At 39.0% G+C, this 16,609-nt stretch overlaps 1 protein-coding gene across 1 annotated transcript; it reads left to right on the top strand.

Moving 5' to 3' along the window:
- Nucleotides 1-2,499: 2,499 nt before the first annotated feature.
- LOC111878141 (inactive protein RESTRICTED TEV MOVEMENT 2) lies at nt 2,500-3,942 on the top strand. Its single transcript, XM_023874653.3, has 2 exons — nt 2,500-2,697; nt 2,788-3,942. Exons 1-2 carry the CDS (start codon nt 2,556-2,558, stop codon nt 3,774-3,776), a joined length of 1,131 nt encoding a protein of 376 aa, XP_023730421.1. The 5' UTR covers nt 2,500-2,555; the 3' UTR covers nt 3,777-3,942.
- Nucleotides 3,943-16,609: the final 12,667 nt, after the last annotated feature.

Genomic DNA, 16,609 nt, shown 5'->3' with positions numbered 1-16,609 from the left:
ATTTTTTCTTCATTCACCACGGTAGAACTAGCTAACCATTTCCTTAGCAATCGATCCAACAAATTTATCTCTTGTTCTCCAAAAAAACTCAAGAGGCTTTTTCCCCAATCTGTTCCAATGCGGACTCATACGTACCATACCAACACGAGCTCTTCAGGATCACTCCACTTCACAAAGTTCTCAATCAATCGCTCAGTGATGGCACACTCATCAGGGGACAAATCCGAAATAGGATCGACAACCCTATCAGCAGTTGCTCCAAACTTCATGGGTCCAAAAAAGGTGGAAACATAAGCAAAAAAGAACTCCTCTTTCCAGTACTTAATGGAAGTAGGAAGATTGTCGCAAAGCTCTACAAGACCATGATAGAGAAAAAACAACACCCAATCACCATTGGACATAAGAAGGTAAAAATGTCGGAAAATGGTGATGGATGATACGATATCTAAGGCAATACACAATGACATGAAACCGAGAATTTTGTGAAACCCGTTTGGAGCGATTTGGGCAATATGCAGACCATAATAGTCAATGACTATCTCTACAAAATCGAAGGCAGGTAACCGTAAACCAGATTTAAAGAACACTTAAAACACCCCTAACGAAATTTTTAGGGGCATCGGTGATTGCATCACCAGACTCAGGAAGACGAAGACGAATTTGGGATTGATCTCGTATTTCCTCACAATACTCGACATGATTTTAACAGAAAGCTTAGACCTTACAGTCCTAATATGAGAAATACCAATGCTAACCATGGCGAAGAAAATTTGAAAAATAACAAGGAATTGATGAGGATTTTTGCACGAATATACAAGGAAAGAAACAAGAGAGAATGATGAAAATACTTATAAGCAAGCTATTGGCAAAGACACTTATAGGACAGACAAAGCAGTTGTTGGATACCGTGCGCCTTTTAAAGAAAGGGTAACTGAAAAGACGATTATAGGTGTAATCATGAAGGCTAAAAGTCGTCAAGACGTCATATTGGAATTTAATTCAGGAGGTTTGTTCCTATCTGAGTGCAACAACTATTACACCGATCTTATTAAAGTTTAAATTGTCATTTACACAAGCAAATGACAATACAAACTAGGGGGACTTAATAGGGTATAACATAGCCGAATAGATATGTATACCCTTCCCATATACCGAACCAGGTATATGTATCAAGCCAGATATATATACCGAGCCAAGCATATATACTGAACTTGATATGTCTCGAGGTATGATCAAAGTACGATACGACGTCACAACAGTAGCATTACACATAGGAACTCTAAATATACAGTCTGTACAAGGATGTGTGATTGATGGGTTCTTGGGCTAACAAAGAATAGTTGGCTTACGAACTACAAGTACAATAGTATGTACCTTCGGGCATGCGGTCATAAATGCGATAATATAGTAAGCATCACCGGGATAGGAAGTGGTCGACATCCCTCTCCACCTCCACTATAAATAGATTATCTAATTCGCCCTTACCAGGTACGAGAACCACCCTTCATACACTCTCAATCAATTCGATCACCGTTAATCAGAGTCTTCACTGACTTTATCATCGGAACATTGGCCCGGGATATCCTCCCGATCAATCAGCTTACGAGTTTGGTTGTACTTTCCAGGTCAATTGGAGTATTCGAGCGAACACATCTAAAGTAACCAATGGAAGACGGACCCGGTAGTGCATCATACGTATTTCAACTAACTTCTCAATTTGTTTTACCAAAAGTCATAGTTTATCGGTTAATAGCAAAATTTTCAACTATCAACTAATAGTTAACGTTTCAATTATAAGCTACCTTTTCGGCTACTCCACGAAGCATAATATAAAAATAAATTTAATTTGTATATCAAATTTTTAGTTATAAATAATCAGATTTTTGAAATCATCACCAATTTTTTGCAATAATGATTACTTCCAATATATTATCATCATATAATTGTTTTTAATTTTAATCATTTGAATAAAATTAATCATCTAACTTTTTTTTATTTTGTTTCTAACACTGCTATAAAACTAATGAACAAATGACGGATTAGCGAGGTGGCATGCACGTTGCTAAATACTCACAAATACAATATTTAGTTTTCATAAAAATTAGCAACGGATTATTGCCGGTGTTCTACCGTGGACATTACTTAACTGTGGATTCCAATTTTTATTATAGATTGGATAAATAATCTTGACATATATGGGTGTGATTCTTAAAATTGGGTTTGGGATGTAGCTAGCATCATATGGAAGTAACGAATTTGGCTATGTATTGGGTTAGATGGGTGATTTGGGTCAAGTAAACTCTAGGAAAGGTCAAACCACAAGCATTCCATGCAGAGGTTGAACACCCGGCCTAACAAGAAGAGGTACCCCCTACACAAAGCAAACTCATTAGAATACCTTCATCCACAACCAAACATAACCCTCGCTTTTAATCAACCTTCCATCAACACCATAAACACGTATATATACAACCATTTCCCTTGTGTCAATATACAAAACATCTATCTCATTAAAAAGCACGTGGAATTTAATAACGTAAATTTCAGTTCCGAAAATGGCAATGAGACCAAGGAGCGGTAGACCTAATCCCAGCCGTCCACCACGGTTGATAGTTGGCCGTACGTATGAACAGTTCAAGCCCATGTCTGAATGGAGACAAGAAGATGATCATGACACTCTTGTTCTTTATCTCCCTGGTAAATTACTAATTCTTCAACTTTATGTGTTTTTCGGAGATGAATTTTTATATTTTGTTCATAGTTTATTTGAATGCGTCATTTTTAAAGGTTTCCAGAAAGAGTACATCAAGGTTACAACCGAAGACGTTAATACCGTTAGAGTTCGTGGGGAGCGTCTGGTTGCAGATAACAAATGGAGTCGCTTTCTGGAAGATTTTCCAGTTCCTGAGAATTGTGATATGACAGGTATTCGAGCAAGATTTGATGGTGGAATTCTGACAATTACAATGCCTAGGAAGATCACCACCACCGCCATCCCCACCGCCACTGCCGCCGCACCTCGAGTTGCCCCTAAAGCCGGAGAACAACCCTTCAGAAGAACACAGCAAGATGAAGCGTTACAAAAACCTAAAGAAGAATCTAAGCAAAAAGAAACTGCTTTTGAATCTGCAAAGAAACTAGATAGGCCTCGAGTTGCCCCTAAAGCTGAAGAACAACCCTTTAGAAAAACAAAGCAAGAAGAAGCTTTGCAAAAACCTAAAGAAGAATCCAAGCGAAAAGATACTGCTCTTGAATCTGAGAAGAAACCAAACAGGCCTCAAAGTCCTTTAAAAGGCAGCACTTTGCCACCACAACCAATACCACCTTCTTCATCTAAACCATCAAAAAAAGAACCATTTAAAACCGCACCAGAAGTAAGGGAAAAGAATGAGGAGCTTGTATTTGGATCATTACCAACGAGCATTCCTAAGAAAGAAAAACATAACGTTGTTGAGAAGCCCGATGAAGAAAGGGAAATCCATCAGAAAAGTGGTTATGGAAAGATGGATTTTGACGACGGAAAAGAAAAAGAAAACCCACTAGAGGAGGAGATGAAGAGGGTTTCCGATGGAAGAATGGGAAAATCGAAGGACACAGGGGTTAGTCATGGCGGTTTTCTGGGTGATAAAGTGGAGGAGATGAAGAGGGTGGTGGCTAGGAGAGAGGTGAGCGAAGACAGGAAGTTACTGGTGAATGTGGGTGTGGGTGTTCTGGTGATTGTGGCACTTGGTGTCCATGTGTCGTACGCCATTGGGCTCATTGGCAGAGGGAAGTAGTCGCAATTATTCGTGGAATGTGGGCATGTATATGCTTGTTGTGTGTTGTGAATTTGTTGTTTTAATAACTTGAGAGGTTCAAAGACCGAAATTTCTAAAGTATTTATAGATGTAAAAATGTAATCATGAAGTAAGGTGGAGAAATTCACCACACATGTGGAGGATATTTCATTGAGTATATATATATATAATACAAAGAATATATAAAATAAAGGAAACTATAATCACACCATAATATATTCCTAATTTAAATGATACCATGAATCATATAATCCTTAAGGCGTTTGATAATTTCACATGGAACATAACAATTAATACATGAAAATTTCCAAATTGTCCTTTCCTATCTCTAAAAGCCATAATTTATTGTAGTCTCCATGAGATAGTGGGTTTAATTTTTTTTTTTATCGATACTCACTACCTGCGAAGGATAATGATTTAAAAGGGTAATATATTTTTTAATTTGTAAACATTTGGTTATTGAGTTTTTCTCATCCACATTTATCCCTTCAACTTGTTAAACTGTCCACATTCAGTCCTTATAACCGACTACTCTAGTATAACCGGTAAAAATAACTTAATATGGTAATATATTTCTCACTTTGTACACATTTAGTCCTTAATATTTTGTACACTTTTTGTCCTTAATATTTTTTTGTTACAAAATAAATGATTTTTGTTTTTGTACTCATTCAGTACTTATGAATGATTTTTTTTATGTTTCCTCACGACATCTTACGTGAGACAATCATTAATGAGGTATTTGGGTATTTCGATGCTTATGTTCATCGCGACCTCGACTACTTGGTTGCTTAGGTCATGTGTTCTAAACGTCATAACTTCTTTATATGATCTCAGATTTTAGTCTACTATAACTTTTGTTTAGATTACTCCTGTTAAAAAGTAATATATATTTTTACTTACGATCTTTAAATCTATACGTTTTTTATGAATGCATGTATGGATGTTTTTTTATAAAAACGTAAGTAAAAATAAATTACATTTTAACGGGAGTAATCTTAGCGAAAATTGTAGTAGACTCAAAGAACGAACACGTAGATATGAAGATCGTTAAAATCTGATATCATATAAAGAAGTTACGACGTTCAAAACACAAGACCTAAGCCAAACCACAAGACCTACGCAACCACGTAGTCGAGATCACGATAGACATAAGCATCAACAGCTCCAAATACCTCATCAATGATTGCCCCGTATAAGATGTCGTGAGAAAATACTGAAGAAATCATTCATAAGTACTGAATGAGTACAAAAACAAAAATGACTTATTTTGAAACAAAAAAAATATATTAAGGAGTAAATGTGTACAAAAATATTAAAGACTAAATGTGTACAAAAGGAGAAATATATTACCCTATTAAGTTATTTTTCCCGGCTAACCTGGACTAACCGGTCATAAGGACTTCATGTGTATAGTTTAACAAGTTGAAGGGGTAAATGTAGACGAAAAAAAACTCAGTGGCCAAATGTGTACAAATTGAAAAATATATTGCATTTTTAAGTCATTATCCCCTACTTGTGACCAACAAGTTGTACAAGCTTCTCCGGCCACACTTCCATCTCCGGGGAAAGCAACCCACATATCAGTCTCACTTCATCGCCATCGAGATCTCCAGATGTGAAGTCGTAAAGGTGTTTTCTCAGAGGTCATCAACAGTTTACAACAACTTACAACTCTTTTTGGGTAGATCTACATCTTCGACGAACAGCAACTCGTCTGACAGTCTCAGTTTTTCCAGTAAGATCCCCGACGGTGAAGTTGATGATAACTTATGTTGGACAAAGATTAAAGAAAAAGAAAAAAAAAGTTATCTGCATAATTTTCGTCTGGCCTTTTTTTTTTGCTTTTTCCTATGTTTGTAGTTGATTATAAATCAAGATGTTGGTGACAATTTCATCGTTGTGAGAAAACTCGTTTCAGTGTGGTGTGAAGGGTGGGGGTAATCGGAGTTCACATGGAAAGAAACTGAAATGAGGTGAGGCGAATGTTAGATAAGCCGTGAAATGGTATTTTAGTCATGTTATTTTATGTTCCAGTGTGTTCCACCCAAAATTCCACCCTTTTGGTTGGGACTGAAATTAAGTAAATCGGTCTCATTTGACTAAGCCAATATCCCACTTTGTTCCAGTCCCATGTACACTAAAAGTCACTCCAAAAAACTTTGTTTTGTTTTGTTCTATTAAGTCTAACACACCAAATGCTACCTAATATCCCTTCAAGTGATTTGGTGGAGGTTTAACATGAAGCTTTGTGTAACATCCCAAACTTCAGGCATGAGAATTTTATCTAAAAATGGAAACTTTTCATTGGCACTTGTCGAGTTGAAGGCCTCAACACGACGTGTTGAAAGTCTATGGGCCGCATATCTTTTTGGACCTACTCGACGAGTTGGAAGGCACCAACTCAACGAGTTGGTGGCTGAATATGAAACCCTAATTTTTAGGGTTTTGCACCCTCTTTAAAGACCTTAAGTCTCATTGTTGGCCACCGTTATCAACTCCCCTATCCAGTGAAACCCTAATTTGTGCCTCATCTCTCATTTTGAGTGTGTGTGAGCTTGAAGTGTGATTTTTGGTGCTCTTTCGGAAGGAACTAGAAGCTTGAAGAGGATTGATTGAGAGAAAGGCTTTAGATCCACGATTTTCATTGTTGTTGCAACCGAGGTTTAAAGTTGATACCTTGATCATTCATTTGCTAGATTTCTCCATTTGATAGTTTACTAGGTGTGAGACTCGTGTATTACACGGGTTTATTAAAAATAAAATTTTAATATTAATATATAAATATGAAATATTTTAAAATGTAATACTTTGCATAACAGAATGTAATCTTCTGAAAATTTGCAAAAGAAATTATATCATTTGAAGTATTTATGAGAATCTATTACCAAATTAATAAGATGATTTTATTTCCTTATAAAACCCATTACAATTTTATAGAATTTTATTTTAAGAAAATGGAAATCCTTAAAAAATGACAAGTGGAAAATAAAATTTCTAAAATTCTCATAAAATGACAAGTGTCAAAATGAAGGAGAAGATGACATGTGGCAAAAAAACCTTTATTTATTAAGGAGGATTGCTATTATTAGCTTATTTAGGGACCATTCTTGGATTTGATCGTGTTATGAAGCTATGACTTCAAATTTGGACACCTAATGGCCTCCATGGACTTAAAGTTGCCAACTTTATCAAGTCTTGACCCTCCTTCATGCTCTAAGTCCCTTAGTAATCTTTGTTTGAGTGTCTTAGCCCCTTGATGCCATATATGGATGTAAAGTTAGCAACTTTACGTGGTCTTTTAACCCTAGGGGGATAGATCTATGGTTTGAGGCATTAGACTCGCTTGGGAAATAGCTAAATGCTTTGAGACTAGGAGAACTCGACAAGTTGCCTAGCCAACTCGGTGAGTTGAGGCGGTTTTTCCCATTTTCTGGATAATGTAGGAAGTCGACGAGTTGTTCTAACAACTCGGCGAGTTGGTTTGGGTTTTTCTCATTTTTATAAGTACTGAAGGAACTCGACAAGTCGATAGATTCACTCGACGAGTTGGGTCAACATGGACTGTTGACATTAACTATTGACTTTGACTTTGGCCATGGTTGACCAAGTTTGACCTTGAAGGTGTTTTGGGTATTTCGGGATTTTAATGGATTGATCACTTGGTGAATGTAGGCATTAAGTTGAGAGCTGAGATTTGGAGTCAGGCCTTATCGGTTCTGTTCAGCTTGTGAGGTGAGTTTTCCTCACTGTACTTAAGGGTCTAAGGCACTAAGGTCGACCCTTTGGATTGTTATCTTGATTCATCATATGATTGAGTACTGTTATGATCTGTTAGACCGGTATCCTGGTAGATAGGATTTTGTTATGCTATCATGATCTATTAGATCAGTATCCTGGTAGATAGGATGTTGTTATGCTTAGTGATCTGTTAGATCTGTTTGACTGGTTGTAGACCGTTATATGATTATATGTTATATGTGCACATGTATGATTGGTGGTTGAGGCTTCACTGCTTTATGCGTAAGCCAACAGGATGGGGTATCCCAACCTGATGGTTGAGGGCCTAGAGTATTCCATCCTGAGGATGATTGGACTTATAATACGTTGGCATTCCAACCCGATGGTTGAGGGGCCTGTGGTATTCCAACCCGATGGTTGATTGGACCCATAGTATGTTGGTTTTCCAACCTGATGGTTAAGGGGTCTGGGGTATTCCAACCCGATGGTTGATCGGACTCATAGTATGTTGGCATTCTAACCCAATGGTTGAAGGGCCTGGAGTATTCCAACCCGATGGTTAATTGGGCCCATAGTATGCTGTTTGTGATATGTGTTATTTGTGAGTGTTGTACTTTGGGGGAACTCACTAAGCTTCGAGCTTACATTTGTGGATTTTGTTTCAGGTACTTTGGATGGTCGTGGGAAGGTGAAGGCTTGATCGTGCACCTCCTCGCATTTTATGTTATGATTTCTGGCATTCTCTGATGATAAACTATTTTGAAAATAATTTGTAATAAATGGTGGTTTTTGGATGTTTGAAAAAGTTTAAAATTTTCAAGAATTTTAAGAATGTTACTCTTTGAGTGGAAGTGTTCGAATTAAAGGTTTAGGAGATTCTTAGTAAAGAAATTTGCTAATTCCAGCTTGATAGGAACAAAATTAGTGTGTAGCTTTCCAGAGGAAACAAGTTCCCAAACAAAATGATAATCAAGGTCGATGTGTTTACCTTGCTTATGTAAAACAAGGTTTTGACCAACAAAGATAGCACTTTGATTAGCAAATAAATGGGTTGGTTGATTTGATGGCAAGACATGAAACTCGCGAAGCAAATGAGTGATGAGGACAATCACAACAACAATGATTTCCATGGCATAGTATCCATGGTTGTGTTGAATTAGAAATACTTTGAAAAAGAAAATACCAAATGTGTGTGTGTCCATATATATATATATATATATATATATATATATATATATATATATATATATATTGTTGGATTAGGTGCCGAAGCCCATAACTATAATTGGGATGTACGTACTTGACCCGATAGTAGCATGGTCGTTTTTGGGTTGCCTTCATCATAGTAATTTGATAGGATGAATTATGAAGGAAAGGTTAATTTTGATTTATCCTAGGGGATTAGATCTATGGTTTGAGGCATTAGATTCGCTTGGGAAATAGCTAAATGATTTGAGACTATGAGAACTCAACAAGTTGCCTAGCCAACTCGATGAGTTAAGTCGGTTTTTCCCGTTTTCTAGATAATGTAGGAACTCGACGAGTTGTTCTAACAACTCGGCGAGTTGGTTCGGGTTTTTCTCTTTTTTCTAAGTACTGAAGGAACTCGACAAGTCGATAGATGCACTCGACGAGTTGGGTCAACATGGACTGTTGACATTAACTATTGACTTTGACTTTGGCCATGGTTGACCAATTTTAACCTTGAAGGTGTTTTGGGTATTTCGGGATTTTAATGGATTGATCACTTGGTGAATGTAGGCATTGAGTTGAGAGCTGAGATTTGGAGTCGGGCCTTATCGGTTATGTTCAGCTTGTGAGGTGAGTTTTCCTCACTGTACTTAAGGGTCTAAGGCACTAAGGCCGACCCTTTGGATTGTTATCTTGATTCAACATATGATTGAGTACTGTTATGATCTGTTAGATCGGTATCCTGGTAGATAGGATTTTTTTTATGCTATCATGATCTATTAGATCGGTATCCTGGTAGATAGGATGTTGTTATGCTTAGTGATCTGTTAGATCTGTTTGACTGGCTGTAGACCGTTGTATGATTATATGTTATATGTGCACATGTCTGATTGGTGGCTGAGGCTTCACTGCTTTATGCGTAAGCCAACAGGATGGGGTATCCCAACCTGATGGTTGAGGGCCCAGAGTATTCCATCCTGAGGATGATTGGACTCATAATACGTTGGCATTCCAACCCGATGGTTGAGGGGCCTGTGGTATTCCAACCCGATGGTTGATTGGACCCATAGTATGTTGGTTTTCCAACCTGATGGTTAAGGGGTCTGGGGTATTCCAACCCGATGGTTGATCGGACTCATAGTATGTTGGCATTCCAACCCAGTGGTTGAAGGGCCTGGGGTATTCCAACCCGATGGTTAATTGGGCCCATAGTATGTTATTTGTGATATGTGTTATTTGTGAGTGCTGTACTTTGGGGGAACTCACTAAGCTTCGAGCTTACATTTGTGGATTTTGTTTCAGGTACTTTGGATGATCGTGGGAAGGTGAAGGTTTGATCGTGCACCTCCTCGCATTTTATGTTATGATTTCTGGCATTCTCTGATGATAAACTATTTTGAAAATAATTTGTAATAAATGGTGGTTTTTGGATGTTTGAAAAAGTTTAAAATTTTCAAGAATTTTAAGAATGTTACACTTTGAGTGGAAGTGTTTGAATTAAAGGTTTGGGGAGATTCTTAGTAAAGAAATTTGCTAATTCCAGCTTGGTAGGAACAAAATTAGTGTGTAGCTTTACAGAGGAAACAAGTTCCCAAACAAAATGATAATCAAAGTCGATGTGTTTACCTTGCTTATGTAAAACAAGGTTTTGACCAACGAAGATAGCACTTCGATTAGCAAATAAATGGGTTGGTTGATTCGATGGCAAGACATGAAACTCACGAAGCAAATGAGTGATGAGGAGAATCACAACAACAATGCTTTCTATGGCACAGTACCCATGGCTGTGTTGAATTAGAAATATTTTGAAAAAGAAAATACCAAATGTGTGTGTGTGTCTATACATATATATATATATATATATATATATATATATATATATATATATATATATATATATATATATATATATTGTTGGATTAGGTGCCTAAGCCCATAACTATAATTGGGATGTACTTGACCCGATAGTAGCATGGTCGTTTTTGGGTTGCCTTCATCATAGTAATTTGATAGGATGAATTATGAAGAAAAGGTTAATTTTGATTTATTAATTATGAAGAAAAGGTTAATTTTGATTTATTAATATATTATAAGAATAATATATTAATTGAGAAATCATATTATTTAATTAGTATTTATTAAGAATTAATTTGGTATTAATTTAGTGATCAAAAGAGACTGATTAAATTAACGGGGACTGATTGTGTAAATTAGTAATAGTTGTAGTTTGGGCTCATGGACCCTTTTGGTAAAGGGGTGAACGAAAAACTCTATGGAAGTCCATAGATATTTCGTCCAAGGCTTGCCTTATGGTAATCCATATGTTGCTTAGGGCCTAAACAAAGGAATTAGGGTTTCCATGTTGAAAACCCTAGGAGCCTCAACTATAAAAGGAACCCCCTGAACTCATAATTTTGGCCTATGCATTCTAAGAAAAAACCCTAGCCGAGTTTAGGAGGCTCTAACCTCTCTCTCATATTCTCCATTGCTATTTGGTGTGTAACATCCCGTTTAAAATAGAATGATTAAATATTAAAACTGGACCCCGAGAGGTAATTTTATTATTATTTTGTATTTCTGGGATTTATTTTCTGAAGACTTTCAGGAGCTGGGGGTTGTTTGGTAAGATTGGGACTTAAATGGAAAGGATATTGAATGTTGAGGGATGAACGGTAATATTTGGATTTAATTTGAGAAGAATAAGAAGGGAGGGACTGGAAGTGTAAAATGTGCATAGATTTGAAAGTTGAAGATGGGTTAAACCCGTCACCGTCTTGTAACTCCATATATATTCATCCTAACCCACATGCAAACCCTAACCCTAAATTTAGTTGTGCAACCGCCACCCTCTGAACTTCCAGCCGCCACCACCCCGGTTGGGACCCCAAACCATCGGAGTAACCCCCGCGTGCTCCCCTGACACCAGAAAGACGAAGTTGTGTGTGTGATCGCCGCTGCTACTCGATTAGGCTAGCTTTCAGTCTTCGTCGCCGCCATGGAAGCCCTCATCCGCCGCCGGGAACGTAACAACCACTCTGGAACCACCATCCGAGTCCAGCTCCACTATAGACGGCCAATAGCCCCGTTGTTGCCACTTCCTTGTGTCGCTGCTGCTACGTTTCCATCAAGCGGTGAACCGCCGTATCCTCGTTCTTCTTCTTCTGCTGCTGATGTAGTCGATGTTCCTGCGATGGATTGCCACCATTGCTAAGCATGGGTGTGTGTGTTTCTATCGTGCCTCGAAATCTCGTAGCTGACTTGGGTTGTAGATTGCGATAGGGATGCTCGAGGGATAGAAAAACTCGAAGACAAACCACCATGGCAGTCGTCTATGGTGGCTGTCGTCGACGACGTTGCCGTTAGCCATTACTGCTGCTGTCACCCTCTACACCGCTGCCACACGCCACTAGGTGGGTGGCTTGACTCATTACGGGTAGACGAGTGTAGTGTGTGGGTGGTTGTTGGCCGGAAATGTAAAGGGACCACCATGGCCGCCAGCCATGGTGGCTGCCACCATCCAACCACCGCCTGCCACCACAAGGTTTGTCGGGTGTGTGTATGTGTTCTTGTGAGTGTGTGCTTATTTGAATATCGTGTTGTAATATTGTAATCAATCGTAATAGTAAAGAAAATCCGTCACCACAACCGTTAGGTGGTGGCCGCTGCCGTGAGCCGCCGTTGACCACCACTACCCGAGGTGGTAGTGGGTGGTGCCCAACTAGCGAAACCCTAATGGGCTAGCATTAGGGTTTGGAAAACCTTAATGCCATGAAACCCTAATTTTGGGATTTATTGGGACCGCACGGGAATGATGTATTAAACTTAAAATAATAATTAATAATCATTACAAATTAACCTAAGGTAATATTGGACTTAATGGATTAAGTCCTTAATGGTTTAAGTAGGAAAACTTAACCCAAGTCGTCATTTCAAGTGGAAAACCTTAATTTCACTTGGTCCTTACTACTGGGATTTGGTGATTTGGCTACTGATGGACTATCCAAGAGCAAGTAAATGGTCTAAAATAATTAGATGGCCTTTAGGGTAAGGCCATGTAAGGGACTTGGGCCCAATTTGGAAAATTAGGCCATAAATGGGCCATAATTAGGCCTTTATGAATATAAGAGATTGGGCCATTAGAATGCCAAATGTTTGGACCAGGATAGGTAGTTGGGCCTTAAGGTAAGGCCCATGTGAAGGGTTGGGCCCAATTAGGAAATTTGGGCCATATGTTGGACTTTGGCCCATTACTTGACTATTGGGCATGTATAGTGTGAGTTGGACCTTGGGCTTGGAACCCAATTATTAATTGGGTATTGTTTGATGTTGACAGTTTGAGAAGCTACCAACCAACAACTGGAGTTGTATCTGTGGGACTTCAGCAGTGCCAGGTGAGTCTCATCACCATACCAATGGGTCTAAGGCACCAAGACCAGCCCATTTTATGATATGTGGTACACTAGTTAATTTAGTGATATGTGGTATGCTAGTTGGTTATATGTTATGTGATATGCTATTTGTTTATGTGATATTTGCCTGAAAGACCATGGGGGAGCCCATGGCACTTGGATGTAAGACCATGTACGGGAGCCCATGGTTTTTCAGGTAAAGGCCATTGGGGAGCCCATGGCTATCCAGCAGGGAAAGACCATGGGGGAGCCCATGACACTTAGGTGTAAGACCATGTGGGGGAGCTCATGGCAACCTTATATAGCTCATGTTATATGCTAGAGATAGCTTTATAGCTAATATGATATGTGGTATGCAGTAGAGATAGCTTATACAGCTAATGTGATATGTGTTAAGTGGTAGAGATCGCTTTTACAGTTAATATGATATGTGGCATGTGGTAGAGATAGTTTGCATAGCTAATATGATATGCGGTATGTGGTAGAGATAGCTTTTATAGCTAATATGATATGTGTTATGTGGATTGCGTGTGGGGTATGCTCCGGGGAACTCACTAAGATTTGTGCTTACGATTTACAATTTAGATTAGGGTTTTGCTTTGGATAAATTATTTTCATGTATAACTTGAGAAAAACCTAGATCCAAAGCATTGGGGTTGCATGTGCACCATAGGATTGATGTAGTGCTTAAAACCCATCAGTGGTATCAGAGTTTAGGGTGTTTTTCTGTTATATTTGATGTCATGGTTAATTGTTCAAAGCTAAAAGAAGTCGAAATCTGGACTCTGGCAGATGAACTTGACGAGTCCATAGTGAACTCGACGACTCCAAGGATAGTGACCATAAGTTAGATAAGGATAGTGACCATAAGTTTTTCTAAATGTTAACATTCGAATTTTCTGTTATGGTAATGATTATCCTCATCTAATCAAAAGATAATTGTCAAATTTTAAGATAATTACTAGATTATATGATAAATTAATTATTTGGATTATTTGATTTGAATTATATTACCAAATAAATGGATTAAGTCAAATTATCTGATAAAGATAAATTAGATGATTAATTTAATTGTTTTTCAAATTTGACCTAAAAGGTTTTTGAAAAGTTTCAAAATTTGTCCTCAAGCTTTGGAATTTAAATTTTGATTAAAAAGTTTTTAATTTTGAAATATTTAGATTCTAAACCCTAGAGCTTTAAAACTTTAAAATTTAACCCTTGTACTATTATAATATTAAAAGATTAATTTATATATATGTATAAGATAAGCCAATCTTACCATTAGTAGGCCTCATTCACGAAGTTAGTCTATAAGGGGTGTTTAAATAAGCGGCCTATAATATGACTGCCAGTGGGTATCCTCTCTTAACCACCGCACTCTTGACTAGTGGAGGGTCGTTAGCCGAATGGGTAGGATAGGAAATTAATTCTCATTAATAATTATAATGATAATTATAAAAGTAAGTAAATGTTTTTCGTAAATTCCCAACCTTAGTTACTTTAGGAAAAATGTGAAAATTGTAACGACCGAAAATACATCCAATTTTAAATTTTTCAAAAACAATCCGATTTCATTAAAATCACTACAAAAAGGTTTTCAATACAAATTATTTAAAGTATTCCCAGAATCACATCACGACCAAAAACATGAGGAGCGGTACGATCACACCTTCGCCTTGCCACGGTCTCCTGAAGAACCTGAAAAACATACAACCACAACTGTAAGCCCGAAAGCTTAGTGAGATACCCCCAATATACCAACCACCTATACGCCCTTCCAGGCTACGACCTTCCGGTCCAGAACATATTGCCTTCCGGCCCATAACATGAATAACACACATAACATAACGAAACATAGAACAGCCATGCATATCGGGTCTACTGTGTGACTGGTCAGCCGTATCGGCCTTCAGTCCACCCTCCGTGTCTAGCCGTATACATCGAGTCTGCAGTGTGATTGGTCCGCCCGCACCGGGCATTCAATCCACCTGGTCCACTCTCTGAGTCTACAGTGTGACTGGTCCGCCCGCACCGGGCCTTCAGTCTATCTGGTCAACTCTCCGAGCCTCGGCACGTCTGGTCCGCCCTCTTGGGCCTACAGCCTATCCGGACCACTCACTGGGCCTTTGGGACAACCGGTCCGCCCTGGGTATCTTGGCCTACAGCACAGAGCTGGACCCGCCTCAACCCAACACCAGTCCAAACAACCATGTGCACATATACATACAATCATATAGCAATTCACAGTCAACAAGAAGATCAAACAAATCACATAGCATATCATCATCCTAACCAGGATACCAACCTAACAGGTCACTAGCATAGCATCTCCCTATCTCTCAGGATACCGATCTCAATCAGGTCTCTAACATATACCACCCTAGCTCTCACGATGCAAACATATCATAATAATAACATAACAACTACCTGGATTTCAATCCGATAAGGGCCGGCCTTGGTGCCATAGACCCTGTTGATATAGTGAGGATAACTCACCTCGAAACTGCCGACTGAACCGATAACCCAAGCTGCTCCGATCACAGATACGATCTCCACCACTAGACAACCACCAATGCACTGAACTCAAAACAATAATTGACAATTACCAAAATGCCCCTGGAAACCACTGGTCAACCCTTGGTCAAAGACAAGGTCAAAGTCAACCCCTGACTGACTCTACTCGCCGAGTCAACCCGATGACTCGCCGAGTTTCCATACACAGAACTTCACTCAATCCGCGACCTAACTCGCCGAGACTCGCCGAGTCCAACGAATCTGAGTCCACTCGCACACAACTCACCGAGTCATCCCTTGACTCACCGATTCTCCACTCAACCAGAGAACATCGGGACTCTTCGACAAGACTCGCCGAGTTCAAGAACAGACTCGCCGAGTCTAAGGCTATCTTCAACCTACTCGCCGAGTTGTTCATACAACTCGCCGAGTTCCAGGCCATCTTCATCCAACTCGCCGAGTTGTTCTTCCAACTCGTCGAGTCCCACCTCATCTTCAAGCAACTCGTCGAGTACACCCATGTGACTCGCCGAGTACCACCGGTCTGAATCCATTCAGAACCATTCCAGGCCATGCAATTACTCCAAAACATAGATCTAGCCTCCTACCACTCATCCATCACGTAAAGTGGCAAACTTTACGTGAATCCAAAGAGATCTAGGCCATTTGCACATTGGGCTAGGGTTTGGGGACATGATGGCTCCACAAACACTCCAACACAGGGACTTTCATGCTCTCTGATCCTTCTCCATTCCAGATCTGAGGTAGCAACCTTGGATCTAACCTCTAGACTTCCAATTACATCCATAGACAAGTTCCCACAAACCCCAAAATGAAGAGACAACATAACAACAGCCTAAAAACGAGATATTACCTCAGAAGAATGCCCCAACTGCAGGGAACTCGAATCCAAGCAAAGCCCCTTGCTCCACACCTTCAAACTCCCAAACTTTCTTC

This window comes from Lactuca sativa, chromosome 1, assembly GCF_002870075.4.
Source record: "Lactuca sativa cultivar Salinas chromosome 1, Lsat_Salinas_v11, whole genome shotgun sequence".
NCBI classification, from domain to species: Eukaryota; Viridiplantae; Streptophyta; class Magnoliopsida; order Asterales; family Asteraceae; genus Lactuca; species Lactuca sativa.
Note: the sequence above shows the minus strand (reverse complement) of the source record. Positions and strands in the feature narration are given on the sequence as shown.